Below are 15,679 nucleotides of genomic sequence, written 5' to 3' on the forward strand. Positions count from 1 at the left end.
GAGGGAGAGAGAGAGAGAGAGAGAGAGAGAGAGAGAGAGAGGGAGAGAGAGGGAGAGAGAGAGATGGTTGTGACAGGTAATTTTATTTGTCAACTTGACTGGGCCATGGGATGCCCAGATAGCTGGTAAAACACTTCTGGGTCTACCTATGAGACTCTTTCCAGAAGAAATTAGCATTTGAATCAGGGGACCAAGTAAGGAAGATCACCCTCCCCAATGTGCGTGGGCATCATTCAACCAACTGAGCGCCCAAAAAGAACAAAAAGGCAAAGAAAAGACAAATGTGCTTGCTTTCTTCTGGACTTGGAATATCCATTTTCTCTGGGCATCAGACATTGGAGCTCCAGGTTCTCAGGCCTTTGGGCTCTGGGACTTAGACCAGCGGCCTCCCTGTTCACAGGTTTTTGGACTTGGACTCAATTATACCACCAGCTTTGCTAATTCTCCAGCTTACAGATGGCATGTGACAGGATTTCTCAACCTCCATAATCCCATGAGGTGATTCCCATAATAAATCTCTTCCTATGTATCCCTTTATATCCTATGGGTTCTATTTCTCTGGAGAACCCTGACAAATGCCATGGTGACAAGAAGAACAGTTATGAGACTACTGCCTTTCTCTAGGTGACCTAAACTAAAGCAGTGGCAGAGAAGTGGACTGATTTGAAAGAGACATAAAGTCGGACCTAAGAAGACAAAAAACCCAATGTCCAAGTGAGGTAGAGTGAGGAGTCAAGGAAGACTTCCAGTTTCCAGTTTGAACAACGGGGGGAAATGGAGGAGTCATTCGCTGAGATGGAAAAAAAACAAAAGGAGGAACACATTTACATGGAAGGTGGTAAATTTAGTTTTCATACTTGAAAGTCATTAAAATGGTGGGGTCTGATGGACAACTGATGATCTGGGCCTGAGGTGCAGAAGTAGGATCTGAGCTGGGATTTACATTCAGAAGCCATTAGCATATCCCTGGTATTTGAAACCAACAAAGTGGGTAACATCACCTGGAAGGTTATTTACAGTCAGAAAGGTACCTGAGGTTGGAGAAACTCCAATATTTAAAGGAAAGAGAGAGGAGAAAGAGTAACAAAATCACAAGTTAAAGATGTCGGAAAAAATTAAAGAGGATGTGATGCCATGAAAAAGTCTCAGAAAGGAGGAATGTTTTACACGCGAAATATAACTGAGAAATGGAGAAGCTTAGAATGAAGAGACAACCTTGTTGAGTATTGTTTCTCTAGGGGTTAGAAAGAAACTGGACTGGATTATGAGGAAATAGTTATCAATAAATGATGTCACTATTTTAAGTTTGATTGGGAAAGAGGTGACAGAGAGAAGCAGTTGGGGTGGGTTTCATTGGACAAAACGAAGCATTAAGAATTTTTGAGAAATCAAACGAATGATGCAATGACAACAAAGTTTTGAGAATATAATTTTCACCAGACTGTGAGAACATATGTGGTAGCAAATATATTTTCATACCCCCAAGTTTCATTGCTCTGAGTACCCACCGCTTTGACTTAGAGGAATGCAGACATGAGAAGAATCTCCTTCTCCACATATATCCAAGTGTGCTGAGATGAGTCCATTCCGGTCATCACTTGCTATGACCCCCATCAGAAGCACTCCTTCATGTCCAACTTGCCGGCCCCAACAGGTCTAAGCTGGTACTATTGAAAGTTCCTTGCTCCCACCAGCTGGTCTTGGTTGTTTTGAGAGTTGCAGCTGCCAACCAAGCTGCCAGCTAAGCACCTAATGTCACTGATGCAGGTGCCAGAGAGAATGGGATTCGGAGCCCTCCAGGGACACGGCCCTGATTAGATGGTCCATTTCTGGGGGCTTCCATAGATCCCCGCTGATTTGCCCCGATAGAGACTCCTACAAAGCAAGGACAACTGTGTACTCGAGACAGAGGCAGAGACAGAGATACAGAGAGACAGACAGACAGAGATGTTTATAAGAATAGCTACCAGTCATTAAGTGCTGTCTATTAGCCAGGAAGTTTTCTGTGTACTTTTAACTCATTTAACTGTCCCAACAACCCTCTGAAGGAGCTAGGATTATGACCATTCCTATTGTATGGCTGAGGAAACAGACATGGAGAAATGACATGACTTTACCAAGGTCACAGGGCTAATAGGTAGAGGGGTGGGAAACATATACAGGCTAGTCCGGCTATGCTGTGCCCACCACTCTCTGGCGCCACTTGGACTTCGTGCTGAGGGTGCCTCTACTGCCCACCAGACTCCTCTTCCCCTTATGGTATGTTTCTTCTTACCCTTTTCTGAAATTGGGCCACAGATTCCATCCCTAGCTCATCACAGATATTTTTATAGCTGACTTCACATTGGGTAGGAAATGGCTTCAATCTTTTAGATATCCACTAACTTACGTAGGTCCATTTCAAGACAGACTCTAAAAGGGGAGATGGCTGAAGTCAAGCCCCAGGTCAGGCAGGATGTGAGTATATCTGGGAATCAGAGAGACCTGTTATCTAAGTCCTCCTAATGCAAACACAAGGGCCAGGGCTCCAGGAGACCAAATGTCCTAGTAGCTGTATACGGATCTGACTGAGGTGTGTTGGATCTACTGGCATCTCCCTCCTCACCCATGTTAAGAATATCCCTACTGTGTCTGCCATTCTGCCTGCCAACCAAGCAGAAAATTTTAGGTCCATGATAATCATGTTATATTTATGTTTTATCCTTCTAGAGACATTTCAAGAACGAGGATCCATTCCCTGCCTAGCTATGGCTTAGAAAATCTGAAGAAGCTGAGGGCCAGGTCAACATACAACTTGAAAAAGCTTCCCAGTCTGGATACGTTTGTCGCTCTCACGGAGGCCAGCCTCACCTACCCTAGCCACTGCTGCGCCTTCGCAAACTGGAGACGGCAAATGTGAGTCTTTCCATGTCCAACCCTTGAGCCCCACTTGGACATTTCTCCAGTGCAGAACTTGGTCCACAACTTCTATATATCTGCAGCATGACGAGAATCCACTTAAAAGACCTCCCAGGTTAAAGCCCTTAGGCATATTCTAGATCAAAGCTTCAGTACTGTGAAGCGTTTCTAATTTTCTTGAGAATGGGCTCACGACAGAGGGCTACACACAATGGTAGATCACCTTCCAAATATTAAGGGAGGTAACATGAAAAACTCCAGACTGTATAGCACCTGACTCATAGCTGATGCTTCATGAATATTCATTCCCTTTTTCCTTGGTACCAATATGGGTTTATTCTTCCAGTCCCACACTGTGCCACCTATGTGTGTCCCAGAAAGCAGCCAAGTCAACTCTTGAGGGGAGAAGGATAACGGCCACACCAGAGACCGACGCACACACGCACAGTACAGCCCAACCCCTCCAAGACTCCCTAATCCATCTTCGGATGCTAGCACCTCACAGGGAGGACAAAGATTGGGACATCTGTTCGCTTTGGCTTTCAAGGTTGGTCAAATTTGAAGAAGCCCAGAAAAAGAGGGTAATCCAGACAGAGATAAAAACCAGGAGGCAACTGGTTAAAAAAGATGAGGAAATCATACAGAGGATCTGGATAAAGTAGAGAGGAAATATTTTGGAGATTGCACATAAAAGTTCCAGACATTGAAAGGATCCATTGCATATAGAATGCACCGGATATCAGGAGTTCTCAAAGCCCGCACCCTCCCCGAGCTCACTGACACAATCCACACCATGCACTCACACTCAGATGATGACTTACACACTCTTGTGCAGCACCCCAGCACTAACACAGCTCCCTGTGTCCTCATTCCACTGCATGGTACGGTCTCCTCTCTTGTTCAACCTTTAACACACATTCACCTGCCCATGTAGACTTAGCCCCCGCTCAAAAGCAAGATAAAGCAAAAACAAAACAAAGCACGGTATATATCTAAAATGTTGTCCAAGTAACTAGGAGTCCCCACTCACACCCATTAGAAGGATTTGCAGGAAAAGGGCTACTTTTCAGAAATACCATGCATCAGGGAGGCACTCTCCAGAATTGGACACTCCTCACACATTAGCCCATGGGTCAGGGAACTTCTTCCTGACGACTAGAATGTGTAAGGGCTTGGGCTGAGGCACAAGGTTTGCCTCTTTTGTATTCCAGACAAGAGTTATTCCAGCCGGGGCAAGAAAGATACCAATTTACCAACAAAACCCTGGAACTCATACCCTTCCGCAGAAATCTCAAAGGCTGTCAAGATCACTGTAAGAACTGCATGTAATCTGCTGTCTGGCCCAGGTGCTAACATGCCACAGGAATATGTTACCTGACTGTCCTGCTCAGACTCCGCTGGTCTTGCCACCCCTGGTGGCATACGTGTAGCTTCGGGGTTCTTCTCAACCGGAAATCTCTAGGTCGGTCTCATATTGTCCCGGGACTTGAAGCCTTCCCGGACTGCCTCCAGACCCCCTGGCTCTCACCCTTTCTAGGTCCCTATTATAATTTACCATCAGGGCCTGTCTGGTAGAGCAAAGGAGAGGCCCACCCCTCTCCTAGCAAGAGGTGCCAAAACAGAGTAACAAAAATTGCAGCGGGCATTTAGTCTCTGTATTTAACAAACTTACGAACACAAAATTAAATAGGTATGCTATTCATAAGATAACTGCAGGGTTGTTGTTTTTTTTTTTTTCTTTAACGGTGGCATTTCATTGTATACCACAGTAGGTGTGTTTTAGTAACAAGATGCAAGCTTAAAATTGTATGATACAATTGTTCTTCCAATCCTCATTTGACAACAATGCCCAAGATATAAACGTTAGGCCCTTGTGACTGTGAGGTTTTGTCAACGGCCCTCCTGAACTATCACCGAAAGACCTTATTAACTACACACCTGATCTATCCTGAACCATGTAGCTCTTCGTCAGAGTTCTGCACTCAGCTGGTAATGTTATTTTGCTCATTTTGTGATGTTAGTTTTATTTAGGCCTTTTCTTCACAACAAGATTTTAAACTGATGCACTGTGGCATAGACATCTAAGTGCTCACACAGGGCCTGGCCCCCAGCATGAACTCAGGAAGTCATGCGGTCATCTGTCTTGGTATTGCTCACATTGGCTCAGTTCTCACTGCCCAGCTCTGTGATTCTTTGCAACTTTATCTCATATAATTCTCGTAAAGGCAATAATATTTTTATTCCCTCCTCAGAGGCAGAAACAGAGGCTCAGAGACAGTAAATAACTTGACCAACACCAACCAGAGTCAGATCCAAACCCTCTGCTTTGTTTCCAAAGCTCAGACTCTAGGCCACTCCGTTACACACTTCCCAAGAACCTGTCCAATGATTTATCAAGGTCCAAGAATACCACTTTTTAAAATGACCCTAACCTGAATTCCCAACTCTTTATGATGTTTATTATTTGCTAAGGTACTACAAAGGCAAGACTATATTCCCTCATTTCTATTTTTGTTTCTATTATAAGTGATATACACTTATATGTGGAGGCCCTGATGGTAAATTATAATAGGGACCTAGAAAGGGTGAGAGCCAGGGGGTCTGGAGGCAGTCCGGGAAGGCTTCAAGTCCCTTTTCTACACTCATGTGATTGGGTCATTTCTGTTTCAGGAAAGGGAAGCATCAATATTTAACATAAGTTAGGAGCATTATCCACAGTAAGAATCTTCACAGAAGCCAACATAAGCCCCAGGAAGCAAAGACTGTCCCTAGATGGTTAAGTCAGATCTGTTTCAATGAACCGAATTGTCATCTGCAGGCACCAGGTTACTTACTTTCTGTTCTTAGAATTGGGCTGCTGCTAATCCGATGACAGGGTTTAGGAATCACAAGTTAGATGAAGGACCATAGTGCTTCTCTTGTTCCCCCAGGGCCCATCTCTGAGCTCTGTCTCACCTTTCTTGTAAGATCTCTGATGGAACCGAAAGATTCTCTGGCATTTTCAATTACATGTATGTTACTGTTTTGCTCCATTAATGCAACCTGTGAGTGATGGGAGAAGCCCAACCAGTCTCTAAAAACAAAGAGGACACATTCTCCAGAGGAGTGGGGGGGGGGAAAAAAAAAAAAAGAGTCCTTGGGCCAAGGGACGATGACTTCCTGGCAATTCAGTTCACTTCCCAGAGGGGAGAAAAGGAAAGCATTCTCCCTAATAGCCTCTTCTTGTAGATGTTGACAGGGAAAAGTTCAGTCAGTATGTTGGAACACTTAACCAGGACCCCGCCTTCAGTATCAAATGCCACCTTTACCTCCTCTACTCCCCCAGCTGCTCTCTCTTTATGGGGGATTCTTTCAAGGGTTTAAATACCTACTTCCCTACTCATATGAGATTATGTTAGGGTTTGAGAGAAATGAAGTCACTTAACATTGCTGTGAGATTGCTTCTCAGGGAGGGAGAGTGGGAGGAAGGGTATGTATTTATGTGAAATTTTTTTCCATCCAAAAAGAGACCTGGTGTAAAACATCTCCTTTCCTTAAGCCTTTGCTTCAAAACAGAACTATTACCCCCCCGTCTCTACATGCACTATCCACCCATATGGGTAGGATATTTATCATCTGGTTTTCATGCAAATCCCTTCTGAAAGTACTTCTATTTTGTTGACTAGGCCTCTTGTACATTTGGGCTTAAAAGAAAAACCAAGACAAAAAAGTGAGCCCGAGAAGAGCCAGTTCCCCAGGGAATAAGTTATAATCTCAGAATGATTAGAAATCCCCCTCCTTGCAACCCATGTTTGCTCTCTCAGCACTCACTAGATAACTATTTAATATGAGAGAGCCAGGTTTCCCTTGCAGACCAATATATACCTGGGGCCTATTGTGGCTCCTGGGAAGTGAGCTGGTAGAGAATAATAGGACCCTCAGTAACATTTCAGGCAAATCACAGACCTCCCACTAGTGTGAGCAGCAAAGACCCAGGGAAAGGTGCTGGCTGGCAACTGACCACAGACTGAGCTTCTCTGCTTTATGTAGATAAAAGAAGCAACTAAGTTCTCATTTCAGTCAGCAAACAGTCCAGACCTTCCAGCAACTAGAGTAGAGAGTAGAGGAATAGCATTGTATCCTACTCAGGCATATTAACGGAGAGCTGAATAGAAAGGGGGAAGGCAAAGGGTGGAGTAGGTATTAGGTCTGTAGATTATTCGCACTTAACAACAAAGTTTAGCTAGTCCCACGCGCCTTCCTCCCACATTCAGGTTGTGGCCAGATGGTTTCCCCAGTGGGCCATCCAAATGTATGAATATATACACAAGTTGTTTCTGTTCATTTACAGTAAGCACCATTAACCCTTGAGCTTAGCCTCAAGGGCAGACTGTGAGAAGAGAAAAAAAACAAACCGAAACAAACAAACAAAAAAAAAACCAGGAAGAAACCCCATCATTTCTACCCTGTGCAAAACCAGGGATGTATTTGCCCATTCTGGATCCAGGATGTTGATTCTGTTCCTTTTTGTATTTTTCTAGCTCTGAGCTTCATCCAATTTGCAACAAATCTATTTTAAGGCAAGAAGTCGAGGATATGACCGAGGCTAGGGGTCAGAGAATCTCTTTGGCAGAAGATGAGGAATCCAGTTACGCCAAAGGATTTGACATGATGTACAGTGAATTTGACTATGACTTATGCAATGAAGTGGTTGATGTGACTTGCTCCCCCAAGCCAGATGCGTTCAATCCATGTGAAGATATCATGGGGCATGATATTCTCAGAGTCTTGATATGGTTTATCAGCATCCTGGCCATCACAGGGAATATCATAGTGCTGATGATCCTGATCACCAGCCAATACAAACTCACAGTCCCCCGGTTCCTTATGTGCAACCTGGCCTTTGCCGATCTCTGCATTGGAATCTACCTGCTGCTCATTGCATCAGTTGATATCTACACCAAAAGCCAGTACCACAACTACGCCATCGACTGGCAAACTGGCACAGGCTGTGATGCTGCTGGCTTTTTCACAGTCTTTGCCAGTGAGCTCTCAGTCTACACTCTGACAGCCATAACACTGGAAAGATGGCACACCATCACCCATGCCATGCGGCTAGAATGCAAAGTGCAGCTCCGCCACGCTGCTGGTGTCATGCTGCTAGGCTGGATCTTTGCCTTTGCAGTTGCCCTCTTTCCCATCTTTGGCATCAGCAGCTACATGAAGGTGAGCATCTGCCTGCCCATGGATATTGACAGCCCGTTGTCACAGCTATATGTTATGTCCCTCCTTGTGCTCAATGTCCTGGCCTTTGTGGTCATCTGTGGATGCTACGTGCACATCTACCTCACAGTGAGAAACCCCAACATCGTGTCCTCCTCTAGTGACACCAAGGTCGCCAAGCGCATGGCCATGCTCATCTTCACGGACTTCCTCTGCATGGCGCCTATCTCCTTCTTCGCCATCTCTGCCTCCCTCAAGGTGCCCCTCATCACAGTATCCAAGTCAAAGATCCTCCTGGTCCTATTCTATCCCATCAACTCCTGCGCCAACCCCTTCCTCTATGCCATCTTCACTAAGAACTTCCGCAGGGATTTCTTCATTTTGCTGAGCAAGTTTGGCTGCTATGAAATCCAAGCCCAGACTTACAGGACAGAAACTTTATCCACTGCCCACAACTCCCATCTGAGAAATGGCCACTGCCCTCCAGCTCCGAGGGTTGCCAATTACATGCTCGTCCCTCTAAGCCATTTAGCCCAGAACTAACACATTATGTGCAAATACCACCGTGTTGAATGGTAACTGAAGTCTCACCTTTGAAGTATAGGCTACGGCAGAGTACTTCTACATACTCCATACTATTTAATCTTCCTGGCACACCTAGAAGGTGAATTGCTCAGGAACTACTCCAGCTGATCGATTAGGAAGTTCAAGTAGTAACAACATTCATAATTAAAGCGATACAGTACTGCATTACATTTGTCCTTTTCTTTACAATGTTCACAGTGCTTTTGTTCAGATCATCTCAACTGATCCCTATAAAAGTTCTATTAAATAGGCAAAACAGGGATTGTTCTTGGAGTTGCATAGACAAGTAAACCAAGACTCAAAGGATTAAGTGGCTTGGCTTGTAAGAGGCAGAACCAGGATTAGGTGTTCTGGTTTCCAGAGAACTTCCAAGGGAAGCAGCACAATGTTCATTCATTTAACAAATCTTTCCTGAGTACCCAATGTGATGGCTTTGTTATGTGTCAACTTGAATAGGCTGAACTACATTACCCAGAATTCCCTCATGTGTTTCCCATCAGGGTGGGCCACAGGGAAGATTCTTGGGAAAAGAGATTAAGGGAAGCCCTAGCCATTTTGTCATTCTTACACTTTGTTGCCGATCAGCTGATTCAGCTCACAGCTATGAAGCAGCTCCTGGGCCTGCAAGTGCTCCACCTTGCCCCAGTTCTCTGACTCCTGTGGCCAGGCATATGTGCTTCATTCCACGATGAAGAATCCCAGCTTCCGCAGAATTCTTTCATGACCAAGGGGAGAGCCAACAAGATGGAAATGGCGCTCAGTTTGATTTCATGGGGTTCAGCTCATGCTGTGGCTTCCAGCATGCTCATCATCTTCCCTTTATCACTGCCTCCCCTGTGGACTTAAGCTCCAGCATCGGATGTAGAGATGACATCCTCTGTAGAGATTGCTTAACCAACCTCCAAAATTGCATTAGCCAATTCCCTGTAACAAATATTTACTGCATGCATGCATGCATGCCTGGTTCTGCTTCTTTAGTTGAACCCTCATTCGTAGAAGATAGAACCTACTATATGGCATGCATATAGGTTATAATGTTAAGAACACAGCAGCTTTGGAATTAGAATTGAGATCTTATCCTGAATCTATAATAAGCCAGGACGCTACCTCTCCAGGCTCCGTTTCTTCCTCTGTTAACTGGTGTTGGTTTTAATTCCTACCTATTGGGCTTATTGTAAGAATTGGGTACGAAAATGGGTACTAACAGGCTTGGTGAACTTTAGTTTACTTCTTTCCCCCCAGACCAATGCCTGGACTAGTGCCCAGGTCTCCTGACCCTCAATCTAGAATTCATTCCATTATACCATATTGTTCTTGATAAATACCATATCTATTTTCATGAAAGACACCATCTGGATAAACTGGACCATAAATACCAACCATAAATCTTCACCAGGTACTGTGCCAAGACCACCTCACAAGGTTTTGAGTCTCCTCTCAGAGTATATCCTCTTTCCGTGTTAAAGCCAATCCTTCCTCCTCTTGCCCTACGGCAAACATTTCATAACTCGGTCCCAAATGCATTAACAAGGAAGTCCTTATAGGGCTGACAGGAAAAGCAGTCATCTCTGCCTATGTGCCCTGGCACCATTTTGGTATGTTAGGAGCATCAAGTGAAAAATAGAATGATTTTCTTTAGAAATAGTCGAGACCTATGTTATTCAGTACAGTAGCCACTGAGTGTATGTGGCTATTGAGCACCAGAAATATGGCTAGCCTGTATTGAGACATGCTCTAAGTACCAAAGACACACTTGATTTTAAAAAGTGCAAAAAAATAAGGGATACATCTCAGTAATTTTTGATATTGACTACCTATTGGAACAATATTTTAGACACATTGAGATAAGTGTATCTAAAATTAATTTATTTCTTTTTGCATTTTTTAATGGAGCTACTAGAACATTTAAAATTACCTATGTGGGTCATATTTGTGGCTCATGTTCCATTTCTACTGGAGAATACTAGCCTAGTACCATATGAAAATAAAGCATTTTTCGCTTAGCATTTTCCTCCCTGCTCCCCATACCAGTTTGCCGCACTATGGGCTGTCCCAGCTCCATCTGCAGTCATACTTTTTCCTTGTTTTGTCCAAAGAGAATATGCTTCTGAATTTGGACTCAAAAGCAAGTAGAAGCTAAATTAAAAATAGGATACAATATTAATTATTTCACAGCTTAGCTGTGGATGACACGCTGGTTTAACAGATAGTGGTTCTGAGAGGCAAGAATATGTTTAAAGATGAATATACAACAAGAGAAGCTCATCAGACTTTTGTTCCATCACCCTATCACTACAACACTTCCTGGTAAGAGATAAGACTTTTCTCAAAAAAGCAAACATATTTATAGGGAGCTAAATTTAGTGCTTCTAAACTCTTAAGACAAGTCTTAAGGGAAAAGCACTTCCTACATTTCCTGTATTTGAATAAAAACATTTGGAGTCCAGTGTACCAATCACTCTTTTCCCATTAAAAAAAAAAAAAAAAAAGAAATGATTATACAGGTAACACCTATAGGCTGTGCCTCCTGGAGCGATGCTTCAGTCCCAGAGTAGTAAACTCAGATTTTAAATATATATAACTAAACTAAACTGTTATCCCACATTGTTTTTATAAAACTTTTATTTCCAGTCCTAACATCACAGAGGACCTATATCTCCCAGAGATGTGTCAAGTACCCACGACTCCAGAGGTGATACTCAAAATATTAACTGTCACAGCCCAGGTACCGATGTTTCCGAATGAACACTGGGCTGTCAACAGTGCGTTTGGCCATCCTTGTGCAAACTGAGTGACTGGCAGCCCTGCCTAAGTTTCTCTTCCAGGACCTCAGCCTGGACCTGCTCCCATGGCTCTCTCCTCAAACTTTTACCTACCATGAATCCCTTCAGTCCCATCCTGGCCAGCCTCTCGTATCACCTTCCTCCGCTCCACCTTTGCTCCAGATTCTCTTTCACTGCCTAAGAAACAGTCAGACAATGTAGAATCCTCCTCGGAGGGCTCAGAACTGAGAGCGAAGGAGTAAATCCAGAAGGTTTCAGTGAGCAGAATGAAGTGATGAGATAGGTACCTAGATTAATACAATTTTTATCTTGCCACATACAGAAACAGGACTGGTGGGGGAGGGAGGGCATGGCACTCAAGACCGTACCTTACTACAGAGCTCAGTGTATGTTACACATGGAGAACCCTTCAGACCTTGTGTCTGGAAGGGATATATGGAAGGAGGAATAAAACAAGAAGAAAGGCTTTTCTGTACTCGCATCACCAACATGCTGCAGATCTTACCAGGATTGACACTTTGCCTTATTTAGTCCAGCATCATATAGCATTCATTAGAAAATCAGAAAAAGATTGCTGAAACTAACTTTTTTTTTTTTTAACTCTAGTGTGATGGCCATAAGCTTTGGATTCACTAAGTAATTTTTTATTTAGGAAACTTTCTATTAGGAAAATTTATAAAGACAATCAAGGAATGAACTTTCACCTTCTGGATAGTAAAGGGCATTGGAGAAAGACAAGTATATAGGATGTTTGGTCAGTTTAATATGTAACATTAAAGAAACTAAAAGTTAGCATAAAATAAAGCCCAACCATGAGGGTGTGCTTGCTAGTTCCCGTCCAGATGATTTCAGCTCAAGTAGCAGAAATCCCAACTAAAATTGGCTTGAGCCATAAGGCCAATTCCCTAGGATGCTCCAGATGTGGATAGGTGGCTCTGCGGTCCCAAGAACCCAGGACCCCTCCATGTTTTTGCCCTGCCATCCTCGCAGCGTCAGTCCTGATTCTCCCTTGGTAGCGAAGCTATAGCAATTACAGATGCCACATGCAGATGTGACCAAATCTAGAAACAAAAATAGACCTTTCCTTCCTTGTATTTCACTTTTCAAAGGGAAGAAAATTTCTCCGAGAAGACCCTTAGCAAACATCTCTTCCTGTTGTCTTAGATTACTACCCTGGCAGCAAAAGAGATAGCAAAGTGAAATCTGCCACTTTTAGCCTCTGTAGTCCAAGGGCAACTCTGCCAGCTAGGAAGGTGGAAGGGTAAGTTTCAGGGGAAGGAATGGTGGCTAGGCAATCTCATCCTACAACCTGATTTAACCCAAATCCTCGCCTATGAGATGAAGCCAGGGAGTTTAAGGTCAGGAAGCATAGGACACCTTCACACCTCACATTTTATGTTCTCATCCCTCACTCCTCTCTCCCTCTACCCATTGCCCATAGTCCAACTCCTTCTCCCTATGTCAGTCTGTCCTCCCTGCAACAAACCCTAGAAGTTGCTCAAATCTGAAGGCAACCACTGGAGTCAGACATTACCTAAGAAATACTCATTCAAGGCAAGATATGGAAAATGAAAAGGACAAAGAAAAGAGATAGAAGGAAAAAAGACTTAGACTCAGCCTTGGATTCCAGTAGAAAGGTCCATTGGTCATATCATCATGTTCTAGACTTCCCAGGATTCCACATACAATGATCTGGAGCCCCAGGATCTAGTTTAAAGGATGAGCAATAAGAAAATATTTCTGAAGGTCTTCAAAGCCTCCTCATTTCAGACATCAGAAAAGGTAAGGGAAGCTCAATGCTTTTCAGGACCCAAGGTCTTCCTAATATTCTATTCTCTCCAATAGCACTACCCACAGCCCCGGGGCTCTCTTCTTGGATAGATAGGCCTCAAAAAATGTACTAAATCCCAAAATTGTAAGAGCACTCTATTTGTGCACAGCTCTTGCTTCCTTTTCTTAACACAGAATCCCTTGAACCTTGAAACATTCCTTATAAACAAACACAAGAGGAGAAGAATATAAAATATCTTATTCTTAGGGATACTCACCATATAAGATACAAAGAGCATTTTTGCTCTGCCTTTAGTGAAATTTCAGGGTATTTTCCCCCTCACATGTCATTAGCTAGGGTCACTTAAACTTCCAGGTATTAATGAGTTCCTTGAAGATAAGGTTTGGGTAGACAAGGTTTTAAGTTGTTTCATTCAGTTTCATTCAGAGAAGCCATACCACAGGGTTCCTGTCTCACAAAAAAAAAAAAAAAAAAAAAAAAAATCACCCAAAAGGATAAAAAATGCAGAAAACAACGAAGGGGGGGGGGCGGGGGGGTAGGATAAGAGGGGAGGAAGAGAAGAAAAGGAAGAAAACTTGAAAAATACCAGTAAGAATACACTGCCTTGGACATCTGGGTGGCTCAGCCAGTTGAACATCTGACTCTTGATTTTGGCTCAGGTTATGACCTCAGGTTCATGGGACTGAGCCCTAAGTAAGGCTCCGCACTCAGCAGGAAGTCTGCTTCTCTCCCTCTCCCTCTGCCCCTACCCGCCCCCCACCGCTCACGCACATGTGCTAATAAATAAATACATCTTTAAAAAAAAAGAAAAAAAAGGAATACACTACCTCTGTCTATAAAGTGATCGGAGTACTTTATAAGCCACAGCTCTTCAGAAATCCCAACAAAATTCTCCTCTCCATCTATTCCAAGTACAGCACGGGATGCTTCCAACCCAGGCTCCCAAATACCACAAGCGAGGGTAAGTGCTTCCTCAGGAAATGGCCCAGAAAGACCTCTATCCACCTTGACCTGATAGAGCATTGGCGGGTGTGTTAAGCCCAGGTCTTCCTAGGATATCTGGAGGTTTTACGGCAGCTTAGTTTTCTATGTATTTCTATAGACAGCTTTAGATCAAAATTCAAGAGCAAAGTTACTTGTGGGAGAGTCTAATCAAAAAATCATAATGGTTAGCATTTGTAGTTATGTAAAGATTCGGTGTCAGAATAAGTTATATCACTGGTGGCCACTTCCAGAAATCAAAAACTAACTTTGAAGAAGCCCACACGGTTCTGTTTTCCTTCCATCCATCCATCCATCCATCCATCCTTCCATCAAGTAAAGATTTATTGAGTGCCTACTGTAAGTACCATGCCAGTCACTGAAAACTGGTACATAATGAGACACAAATTCTGCCCTTGTTAAGTTTATATTCTAGTAGAGGTAACAAAGGACACACAAGCTAAATAATATGTATTGCATGCTAGACAGTGACAAGTGCTAATGACAAAACACAAATCAGGGAAGCAGGGTAGGGTATGAAATGTCAAAGTATATTTTAAAGGCCTCCCTGGAAAAGTGACTTTTGACTAAAGACAGGAAAGAAGTAGAAAATATGACATGTGGATATTGAGGGAAGTGTGTTCCAGAGGGAGCGGCAAGTGCAAAAGGCTAGGGTGAGCTAGGTATGTTCCAGAAAAATAAAGTCAGTGTGCCCAGAGCAGAGAAAAGGTGGGTGGCAGAATGGAGTAAGGGACAAAGACAAGGCGTATAAGGAGCCAGATGATTTTGTTTTCTTTCATTCTAGAAAAGGTCAAGGCAGAGTGATAGAAAAAGTATCTGCAAGACTGCAGTATTAACTGAGGTGATATACACAGATTGCCTCTCCTAGCACTGAACACGAGGAAATCTTGAATTCCAGCCACTTTTCATTTCCTCTAATAATGTGCTCCACCTCATCCTCCTGGGTCCCCCGGCCCCACTTTACCTGTTCTACCCTCATCTCTCCATCCTCCCGACAGCAAAGCTGCTCTCCTGTACAGCTGTCACTTTGTAAAGGATATGACAAATTGTTCATACCACAGTGATAATAATCTCTTAAGTTTCAATGGGCTTCACACATTCTAGAAGACTTTGACTTGCATTGGCTTATTAGATCCTCAAAATATTCCTGTGAGGTAGGAAGGGTTCTCTCGCTATAGAGGAAGAAATTGCCATTCAGAGGTTGAGCAGCCTATGTGGGGTCAGGCAGGTAACGGAAGGCAGAGTGAGACCAGAGTTCAAGTCTCCTGCTATCCCCTTCCTAGAGTGCCATAAAAGTAAGGACACTGCAAACACCGGTCTTAGCATGAATAAAGGGCAGTAGCCTATATGAGACACCTCTAAAAGCAAGACTGGACCAGCAGCTGAGCAGCTACTGCATTTTCATAAGCTGGTGATC

At 43.5% G+C, this 15,679-nt stretch overlaps 1 protein-coding gene across 9 annotated transcripts in view; it reads left to right on the top strand.

Moving 5' to 3' along the window:
* The window catches only part of FSHR (follicle stimulating hormone receptor), a 167,438-nt gene extending 158,603 nt beyond the window's left edge, over positions 1-8,835 (top strand). For 7 of the 9 annotated variants that reach the window (XM_073896872.1, XM_073896874.1, XM_073896877.1 and 4 more), the window contains 3 exons: positions 2,710-2,895; positions 3,245-3,445; positions 7,419-8,835. In XM_073896872.1, coding sequence (XP_073752973.1) covers positions 2,710-2,895; positions 3,245-3,445; positions 7,419-8,643 — 1,612 coding nt within the window. In that variant the 3' untranslated portion in view covers positions 8,644-8,835. The remainder of the gene's footprint in view (positions 1-2,709; positions 2,896-3,244; positions 3,446-7,418) is intronic. The other 2 variants (XM_025868743.2, XM_073896879.1) reach the window with 1 other exon arrangement.
* Positions 8,836-15,679: the final 6,844 nt, after the last annotated feature.

Source organism: Callorhinus ursinus, unplaced genomic scaffold, assembly GCF_003265705.2.
Source record: "Callorhinus ursinus isolate GAN/ISIS: 27379988/994484 unplaced genomic scaffold, GSC_fseal_2.0 scaffold10, whole genome shotgun sequence".
NCBI lineage: Eukaryota > Metazoa > Chordata > Mammalia > Carnivora > Otariidae > Callorhinus > Callorhinus ursinus.